Source organism: Pterocles gutturalis, unplaced genomic scaffold, assembly GCF_000699245.1.
Source record: "Pterocles gutturalis isolate BGI_N339 unplaced genomic scaffold, ASM69924v1 scaffold40088, whole genome shotgun sequence".
NCBI lineage: Eukaryota > Metazoa > Chordata > Aves > Pterocliformes > Pteroclidae > Pterocles > Pterocles gutturalis.
In genome coordinates, this window is record NW_010127235.1 from 1 (window position 1) to 11,070 (window position 11,070).

At 37.8% G+C, this 11,070-nt stretch overlaps 1 protein-coding gene across 1 annotated transcript; it reads right to left on the minus strand.

The window, feature by feature from the left end:
• Positions 1-242: 242 nt before the first annotated feature.
• LOC104465959 (protein-methionine sulfoxide oxidase MICAL3-like) lies at positions 243-10,962 on the minus strand (the record flags this gene model as incomplete). Its single annotated transcript, XM_010079214.1, has 6 exons — positions 10,621-10,962; positions 4,025-4,232; positions 2,416-2,532; positions 1,618-1,719; positions 910-1,065; positions 243-343 (listed from the first exon to the last, which is right to left on the minus strand). Coding segments are annotated over exons 1-6 (948 nt in total), but the record flags the coding sequence as incomplete, so codon positions are not given.
• Positions 10,963-11,070: the final 108 nt, after the last annotated feature.

The window sequence follows — 11,070 nt, forward strand, 5'->3', positions numbered from 1 at the left end:
TTCCAATCTCTAACATTCTGTGGTTCTGTTAATACAAGTTGGAGAGGATAGATCTTGTAACACTTCTGATGACCCAAAGTACTTCAGAAGGGCATTAACCACATATATTTGTGGTCTAAAATACACTTGTATAAAAACATTATGTAGTGAAAGAAAAGACTGTTTCCCTTCTTTCAGCATACTGAAAGCAAGTTTTACCAAAATCTTAGTTTATAGAAAGTATAGGAAAAGTTAATACTCACATGCCGTATCACTCCTTTTTCCAGCAAGCTCTGTTTTTTGGCAGTCATGACAAAGTAGTGTGTATCATCTTTGTAGTAGACAATGTTCTCCAAATCAATACCTTGTGACAGAACAAAAGACATGGTAGTGAAGGAACAAGTTACATGCTACGTGTAACACATGAGCTCTGTTGGAAGAAACAAAATTGAAACTACATGGTTAGAAAGCTTTAGAGAAAGAATGCCAAGCACCTTTCTCCCATCTTTTTGATTACTTTAAAATTCAAATCTTCAACAAAACCACAAGCAACACATTTCACCTGCTTATAGCTACTTCTTAAAATATATATTTATCATCACTCTAAGGTTTGCATTCATATGTGGAGCACAGGAAACTGAACTCAGGATTCAGACTCTTCCTATTTAGGGCTCAGCTTTCCTGAAAACCTTCAGGGAAATAAGTTCTCCACTTCCGAAAAAAAATTACACACATCCGAATTATATACATCTGCTTTGCAGAGCTGTGTAGAACAGCTGTAAAAATGGGGAAGTCAGATTTCAAAGAGAGACAGCAATGACTACTTCCTTGCACTTGTTCATTTATTGATTAAACATGATACTGGAGTTACAAAGCTGTAATAATAAAGACAAATAGTTTTCACTGGAAATCTGTCAATTGCTGGCAAACCTGTTGCTTCTCGTAGATCCTGGAAGAACTTCTGGTTGAATATGAAGGCCACACCGCTGATCTCTTCTACTTTGGCTTCAGCTGTGGTGTTGCGATTGATGAAGTTTGCTGTGATAGCAATTGCTAGTTTACCACGGAACTCTTTTCGGCGAAACCCTACATGAAGAATAGAACAGTAACACCGAAAAACAGAGCATACTTTCAGAGAAGGCTCAGCATGTCATAGACAGGTGCCCTCAAAAAATAAAGAGAGAATGGATCTGAAGAATTACAACCTCCTCCACAGAGAAAGCAACAATTGCTTAATCAGCAAAATAAAAACTCTTGTTTAGGGAAAAAGCTCCCCTCTCTTTCTTACCTTTTCTCCAAAAATTGCAACTTGTATCAAAAATACTAAGATAGAATTCTCTAGTACACAGAATAACATTCAACACTTCAATTCCGACCTCCAAAAGTAAGAGCTATAACACTACTCAACTAAAGAAATAATGTAGGAAAAATTACTCAGGTCAAAACTCCATTGCTAATGGATAGGAAGAGGAAAAAGATGACTTTTAATAACAAAGGGATTTTTACATGAACTTTTAATCTCCCCTTTCACTAGTCAAATGTCTTTCCAGATTTTGATTGGGATGTTAAAGGCCATTTTTGTTTTAACTAATTTAAGAATACGTCCTATCTGAAAGCAAATTACAGACACACCATTACCTTCTAAGGTGTTCCTCCTGCCATCCCCTCCAATGATTACTTCAAACTCATACTCAGATACTGGATGGGTTTTTGGGTGGACCAATGCACGCCAACCTATTCCTGTTGGTAAAACTCCAAGTTAATGGCAATATAAACAGTGCTCATAAAGGAGCAAATAAAGAAAACCATTTCTTACTACCCATAATCTCTTCCTCATGTGGTCAGTAAAGATACATTGCAGGACAGCTATGCTGTTGACAGGGCTATTGCTGTCTTGCACAGCCACTCTGTGTGAATCAGAGGTGGAGATAGCTCCAAGTAAAACCCCCCCGACTATTACCTTTAAGGATCACTACAACCTTTATAGTTTCTCTACTATCTATTCAATTAATAGGATGCCAAAAAACAAGCCACCAACTCCTATGGCAATTAGAGAACAAGTTTCAAAATGATACAAAAGCAAAATATAGATCATTCAATGACATAAATATCTTCAGTGAACGTAAAGAAAGGAGTTGTTTTAAAAACGTATCTTCTAAGTGTAATAGGCTTAAATACTTTAGGAGCAGTTACAACCTACTGTATCGTGGTCTACTGCTGTGTAGTACTTCGGGTGACTGTTTTATATAGTAACTAATTTGGATTTGTCACTAGAAAGAATAACTCCTACTAAAAATTCAAGCAAAAGTGTATTAGTAATTATTCTGATTAATGGAGCATAAGGAAAGGACTTAAGAGTCATAAGCAGGGTTAAGGAGCAGGAGTCCTAACTCCTTAACTACCCCTTTCTCTGCTACCCATTTCAATGCTACTTGCTTTCATTCTCCTGATCTTCTGGAGGATAAACAAGCCCCTGAAATTCCACATTGACATGGATTTCTATTCCCAAGATCAAGGCAACCTTCAAAAGGATAAGCTGGAGCTGACGGATACCTGCAAAAAATGATAAAGAAATAAAAGAAAAGAGCACAAGTGCCCACATGTCTTTGAGATTACTGATGAACTGGTTTAAAGGCCAGCTGCTACTTTCTTTTTCCCTACTGCGTTCCCAGCACTTCATCCAGGCAGCACTGGTGTGTAATATGACTGCATGCCAAGAGACTCCCTATGTAGCTGAAACCACAGCCCTTTTCAAAGAATAAAAAGTAATTTTTTTTTTTTTTAATGTTTCAGTCCCAAATCAGCATGAGAAACAACCAGAACATGCAGTGCAGGAGAGGGAGGAAAGAGAGCACAAGCAGAACTATTCTTTTCTCACAGATGGCAACTAGCCATTTGATCAGCCTACCTGTAATACTGAACTGCACCTTCATCCTAACACCTTTGGGTTAGAGAGGGCATAGTAAGTTCCTCGCTACCTCTTCACTCCTTAGTTAATGTAGATAGCAGGTATGAAAATGACAGTGTGCAAACTCTTTTCATTGGAAGGAAGACACCTTACTGTCATGTTTCAGATACTGAAATTTAAAAAAGTTCCACCTAAGCACTAAATTTCATTTGTGCTGAGACACAAAAGAACACAACAGGAATAAAGTCCTGGAAGAATAGATATGACAAGAAGTCAGAAGGGAAAAAGCAATATGCAGGACTGACATACCAGAGGTCTACCAGTTTTACCATTCATTGACAAAAAAAAGAAAAGCTATTTTTGCTTTGGACAAGAAGTCAAATCTTATCTACTATGTTTGTGCCATTTTATACTTCCCACTTATGCCCAGTGGAGAACACAGACTGCTGGGCAAAAAATGTGCCATGTCCAGTAAATACTTGAAAAAAAAGAAAAACTGAAAAATAGTAACTCCTGCTCCACCAAAGCATTCAGCTTTCAAAGGAGACTGATTTCTCAGAATTTGAGAATCAAAATTATTCTCAATATGTAAACTGCTGCTTAATCAAAACTTATTCATAAGCTGACAATGTCCTCAATAATATCTTCCTCACTCTTACAAAAATTAACAAAGCCAAAATTGTTCCTCTTTTTTCCACATCAACATTCATAAGAACGTTCAAAAGCATTCAGTATTTTTTCTTTTTTACAAGTTGCTTACAATGCTCAAGAGAAACAGAATAATGTGGCAGCTGCAGGAATGTAACAGCAAAAATATTAAAATTATCCATAAAAAAAAGGTCTGAACCTCAAATGTACTTTCAGTTTAGGAAAAAGATATGCTTTGGAAAGTAATAGGTGTGAAAAATGACAGATATATATTGCACGTGAAATAATCTCACAGCACAATGTATTTTTTTCACATCTAGGTCTAGCTCAAAATACACTACGCAAAGGTAATGCTGAATTGTACCATAAGGACTTGAGAGCGGTGACTGGTGTAGGTTGAGTTTTAATGAGTTACCACCCCCGTGCCCTCAACCTAAGTTTCCCTTATGAAGAAAAAGTGCTGCTGTGTCCAGCAGAGGCTGTACTTACTGATATGGTCTATGGATCCTGCACAGAATTTGCCGTAAAACTTTTTGGCGCCAAGACCCCTCAAGTCATGTATGGTGAACGGCCACAAATGCAGCACATTATTGCGGGAAAAGGCATCCCTCTTTTCTATGACCACCACCTTGGCTCCTAGGAATGATAGGTCGATGGCTGTACGAAGGCCACAGGGTCCAGCCCCAATTATCAGACACTGCAAAACAACCAGCGCAGAGTAACTTTACAGTCCTAGGAGGAATTTTCCACATCTTCCAAGCATCCCACGGCTCTTAGGGGTAAGTGTTCTTCGTCTGCAACGTAAGCTGAAATTTCAGATCAGTCTTTCTATTATTACCTGCCACACTCTGCCATTGACGCATTAAAGCAGTTACTGCAACCTGAAAACAATATATCACAGAGTACTGAAAAGTCTGGAGAAGGAGGCAAGTCACCTGCCTCTTTTAAACCCTTGCTTTAAGGAGAGATGCTAAGGCATACTCTCCAAGGTACATAAGCACCTGGAGAATAATATTTCTGAAGGCTTCTCCCCCTCATTCCATCCATGTGTTTTTCTTAAAAAAAAAAGATCATGTAGTGTTTTCCTCTCATCTTCCAAAGCTTAAGCTGTCCTTTCTTCAATAGCACCAAAAACTCCTCATCAACCCTGAGCAGCATAGCAATGGCTAAGGCAGATAAATACAAGAGATGCTAGTGTTTTTATAATCATCACCATTTACAGTAGCACAGACATCAGTCAAGTCAGAGCACTCTAACTTATGCTGGTACTTTTACTATTGTAGCAAAGGAAACTTCAGGAAAGCAAAAATAATGTAAATAGGAAATTTGTGTGACTAGACAACTTTACTAAAATACTTCTTCTCCAATCTAGCCTTTATCACATCAAAGGTCTTTCATCTTCTCATATCTTTTTCCACTCTACCAATAACATCAGAGACCAATAACAACTTGAGAATGTAAAATATTTGCATATATAGCCTTGCAAGTACTTTCAGCAAAACAAACGATACAGCAAGATAATTTCTTTTAAGATTAAAAAATCAAGATAGCCAGATGACACTTCTTACCCACAGAAACTGAGGTCCACAAAGAAAGCAGGCATCATTACGTGCTTTCACAGGAATATAGTACACAGTCCATTTTGCCCTATCATATTTGTACTTTGATTTCTGTTGAGTATAAACCAGACCCACAGAATAAAGGCCTGGCTATAGTGATGACTGTTGCTGCCATGTGAGTATCTTCCAGATCCTTACCTACCCTTATGGCTAGACAACAAAGCCCTTCGAGTAATTCTAAGTATGCTAAACTTAACCAGAACCCAACCTCCTGATAAACAACCTATCCCAAAGTAAAGCTCTTTGTTCTTTGGTCATCCCCATATGCCCGTTTTACAGGTTGCTACATTTTCACCAGTTATTCACAGGGACATAAATTCTGCAAATGATGTGAAACCGAAAACATAACCTGAACAACAAATAGAACAGTACAAGTTACACCAGTGATGACGTAACAACTGACATGCAAAGTCTAAGAAAGACTACTGTACAAGAGAATTGGGGTTGTTCAGCCTGGAGAAAAGAAGGCTCCAAGGAGACCTAATAGCAGCCTTCCAGTACCTGAAGGGGGCCTACAGGAGAGATGGGGAGGCACTCTTTATCAGGGAGTGTAGTGAGAGGACAAGGGGTAACAGTTATAAGCTGAAAGAGGGCAGATTTAGACTAAATACTAGGAAGACATTTTTCACTGTGAGGGTGGTGAGACACTGGAACAGGTTGCCCAGGGGAGCTGTGGATGCCCCATCCCTGGAGGTGTTCAAGGCCAGGCTGGATGAGGCTTTGAGCAACCTGGTCTAGTGGAGGGTGTCCCTGTCCATGGCAGGGGGGTTGGAACTCAATGATCTTTGAGGTCCTTTCCAACCCAAACCATTCTATGATTTTGTGATTCTATAACATAAGAAGCTACATAAATCTGAAGGCAGAGATCCAAGTCTACAGGAAAGGGAAGAATAATAGCACTGCTTCTTTAGGGACTTCAGGAATCTGAAGGCATATGGGAGAAAAGTTAAATCCAACCACTGACCTATTAAATTCCAAACTAGACTTGTATATTGAACAAGTGTCCAATTTGTCATTTGTTAAAAGGAATAATAAATTTGGATCTAATATATTCTTCCAATTTAATATTGCTTTTTTTTGTGGGTAAGTATAAATCTCAAACATCACTTAGTCTTTTTTTTTTTAACTTGTAAAAAAATTAATTGAGCATGTCATATTTAATCAGGTAATAATTTTGCTCATCTGACAACTACAATCTTCAAAGAGACTGGATTCAATAAGCAACAAGATCACACTGAATCGGATGACATTCTTTTGTAACCTTCCCCATATAAAATAGTTATGATGGAGTACACAACAGCAGATGAATTGTACTAAAAGCAGACTATTAAAACTCAGGTCTGTGTAATCAAATTATAAATTAATTGCCTGTAATTTTATCATAGAAACGTATAAACATTTTTTTCTCCACAACCTTCCTCCTCCCCCCAAACAATGATATAGTTAACAACACATAGGTTAAGTTTGAGACCTAGATGTTCTGGATGTAAAACATGATACTCAGTGAAGCAATTCATGGCCAAAGTCGCCATTTTTTTAATCATCACAAAAATATTATGTTGTTATAAAACACAGAAAGTTTTAAGCACAATTAAAATCAGAAGAAAAGATCCTGCTCTCTTTTTTACCTTTAACACTTCTTTCAGTTTAAGATCTCTCAGAGAAACCTACCGTCTGTTACTATCACAAGCAGCAGTAACTACACCAGATGCCAAGTACAGCCAAGCAAATAAAGGCAGCTACTGCTCTTCCTTCTTCCCTTTCCCCTCAATGACTCCAAGCAACTGCTGCAACTCCATACACTAAAGCTGTCTCAGCTCTCAGAAACACTTCTTGCTCAAGATCTTTCAGACAGATTATATTAAGTTTTCAGTAACAATACCATGGTAATGGAACATTAAATGCGAACTGAAATCCTGTATTCCCTGTATAACCAATGAAGAGAGAGCACCATTTGTAACTATTTACATCTGAACAGTCTACTTCGACCAAGTCTTGCTTTCACGAATGCTGATTGCTCTGGTTCACTGGGATGCTGGCCATGTAATGCACTAACTGCCTAACTGCTGCCCAACTCCAGTCACAGCACTTCACCCTGATCAGTTTTTAAATGGGCAAGTAAAAGCTACGCTCCAGAGCATGAGAACTTCAAAATTAGTGTAAGTGTATAGAAGCAGAACTTCCTGAAGAATTGACTGACTTCTGTTCTGACAACATGGCTAAAACCCTAATCTTTATTTTAAATTCTATCACCTCCACATGCACAATTAAATTTCTGTATTTTTTAATCAGTGGTTTTCAAACTACATTAAACATCAGGAATATAAAACTAAGTGAGAAAAGAAACCAAATCAGATATGATTCAGTTCTCAAAAGGCCTCTACTTTGAATAGTTATCATCTCTCAGGAATTACATATAAACATTTAATGGCAGCTACTATTAGGACAGGAAACAGTAAATAACAAACATATATGACAAATACTAAAAGAATACATAGATTTATAATATATATATATGTTGTTTATAATCAACAAATTTTATATGTAAAGCCATACAAAAATCTTTTATCATCACAGGTATATATTCTTCAAGACATCCTAGCAAAAAAAAATTTAACTAAATTTCACTTTCTCTCAGCTACTAATTTCACTACTCAGAATAGCATGAATCCCAAATCCACAGTCTGTTTCTCAGTTGGGGCAGAGGGTGTGTCACCTTTAATTCATTCACCATCCACCTGTTTTACTTGTATTTCTGTACAGCATCTCATCAACAGCTTCTTAGAAACACTGGCAAATTACTCTCTGGCTTGCCTCCACTCCCCTTCCTCTTTTCCTTTACTCTTTTTCTTCTTCTTGTCACCCACACAGGAGAGCAGCTAAGGAATAAGCCCTCCCTTTCATCTGGCAGAGACCAGTTCAGCATAATCACTGACATGCACTTGAAGAGATGCTCTATAGACAAGGCTACATGAGCTTCTCGAAAGAATGTCCTTCGCTCATTTAAGTCACTAACCCCTCTATGTCTCCAGCTATTCTTTCAGAGCATTATCTGAAGTACTTCCCTCATTTCTCCCACTCCTCTCACCTTCAACTTCCCACAGGGTTTTGCCCATCTTCTCTTTATCATCTTCCTCTACATCTTCTTCCATCTACCTTTGCATCACCTCATTCACAGGCACTGGTTCAATCAGCTTGTCAGTGCTGCAGATTCACAGAACTTTACCAACTTAGAGTTGACTACTATTTGTCCAAGCTAAAATCTCTACCTTTCTGACATCTCCTCAGGGCTGCCTAGTTGTCAGTTCAAGCTCAACATGATAAAACAAAGCTCTAACGTCCTTCTAAACTTACCTCACCACTTCCCTTCTAGATAAGTGTCACAATCAATTTTCTGAATGTCTTTCATAGCTGGATGTCAACCTCCACTCATATTTAATTTTTGTATGTCCTCATAATCAAGCACTATCAAAGTCAAACATTTATTGCTCCATTCTTTCGTGCTGCATCTCTTATCAATATAACATTTTCTTCAGTGTTAACAAACACAGTCTTTCTCATTAAGATATATTCAGAGCCCAGATGTAAAATCACTTTTAATCTATTACTTCAAATAAGTCAAAATACCCCTAAATTCTTCGACAGCTTGCTCAATCTCTTTCTCCTAGAAACAGAAGCCACCTGTCTTAACTTCACCCTTCAACACCCTATTTCAGTTCTACCCATCATGTTTCATTTAAAGTAAGACCAGTTCCTGAATCCCAATGAATGCAAAGTGCAGAAAAAGAATTCTGAATTTTTCCCCATGATATTTCCCCATGATATTCATTCATCCCCATGAAATTCAAGTTTATTCCTAAATATACACAAAAAACACTATATTTATCTTCCTGTAAGTCCTTTCTTTCTTATGCTGCCTGAAAAATATAAACCTTAACAGCAGCTGGAGTTTTGGAGTGTTGAAACTAGTGGCCACTGTGATGACCAACATTTCCCAATTGTTTTACTGTTTTCCAAGTTAATCTATATACACTTGCTGTCTATAATCTGATGTACCAATTGTAAACTTTTTGAGGAAAGCATTATCTTTACAAGTCTTTACTAGGACAAGTGGACCTTGGTCCATTAGTAATCATTCCCAGTGTTATTATAGTAATTATAAATACCACCATCCATATGAAAATGGCCATTGGGAAGTGAAACAGAACAAACAATCAAGAAACCAAAATAAATTTCTAATATCTAGTTGGGAGGTAAGCTTCAGTCTACAGATCTGAAATGACTGACATATCCTAAACAGGATATACTTCCCCCTCAGTTCTCTACTGAGGAATTAGTCATTAATGCCTCTTATTAAGATACTTGCTTCTCCCAAAAGGAGAATATTCAAGAGATGCAGCAGCATCTATTGTCCTCCATGAAAGAGGACAGAATTCTGTTCTAATTTTATCATATTCCACACTATGTTCCTTTTCCAAAAAAGGAAGAATGTATGATTATTTGCAAAAATCACCTATTCCATTCACATTTTGATGAAGGATACAAAAAACTGTTTTCAGTAACAACAAAACAAATAAACTCATACTGTAGAGTTCAACAAGGATGCAGCACATAAATACCAGCTCACAATAATTCAGGTTAAAAAAAAATCCGGGTGTGTGCGTAAAAGCAGGAATTCCTGCAGTAAATACCACACATACGAACCTTTTAAAAGGAATTAGTATGAGTTTCCACAGCATTTTTTTTTCTGGACCTGGAATACAAGTGATGAACTTCTAAATAACAGTAAATAGAATATTTTGCCAAATTGTCAAGACAGTTCACTTTCTTGAGAGACGCATGAGAATTTTCAAATTAAAACTGGAAATTGCCAAACATACATATTTTTTATCTAGACTCCAACAGCAAATTTCATGTCCCTTTTACTGTCTAGTAAAAAAATGTACCAAAAAAAAGCCTACCACAACTAAAGGTTTACCAATTAAGATTTTCTAACCCATCTATAGTATTGATGCCACAAAAGTGTAAAACATAAAAACTTGCAGGCTGCTTCTCCTGAATAAATATCAAATATTCTAGACATTCCCAAAGATTTCCATTTAGCTTCCCCTATTCAAGTGTGCAGTCAAATTTGGTAGTAGCAAATGGAATTTTTGATCGAGAGCCTGTGCTGGTTTTGGATTTGTACTGGAACCAGTATGGATAATACAGGAATGTTTTAGTTATTGCTGAGCAGTGCCTGCACAGAGCCAAGGCCTTTTCTGCTTCTCACAGCATCCCTCCAGCAAGTAGCCTGGAGGTGCACAAGAAGCTGGGAGGGGACACAGCTGGGACAGCTGACCCCAACTGACCAAGCGGATATTTCATACCATACGACATCATGCTCAGCAATAAAACTAGTAGTGTTGCTTAGTTGCTGGCAAACTGGGTAATAGTTGTCTTGACCACCGTGAAAAAATTTCTTACCTTTGTGTTGGCGCATGCTTTCCCCTTCTTATAGTCCTTATGGCTGCCTCTTTTATCCAATTTGGCCCACAAGGCTTTGGCTTTCCAGTAATTTAGCTTGGACTTGAGTGTGTGATAGAAAGAACGATAGTCCTTGGGCTTTAGTTCTAGGTAGTCACAGAGCTCTTGGAAAGCCTTGAGAGTCCCCTTGCAGGTTGAAGCCTGGACAAATCTGTCAAAGAGAACATGAGCCTGGTTCACCTTCTCATTCTTACTTTCCTCCATGCTTCACACTTTGCAGCTGCCCTGAGGGGCAGCTATTCTCTTCCAGTCTGCCAGATTTCCTGATGTTTCTCTGCTGAGCCACTTTCACTTCTGGCTTACAAGCATTATTAACCTATAAAATAAAAAGAAGAAAACATAACTAAGTTTGCTCTTTTTTTCCTTTATATAATTTTGTCTAAGCCTGCT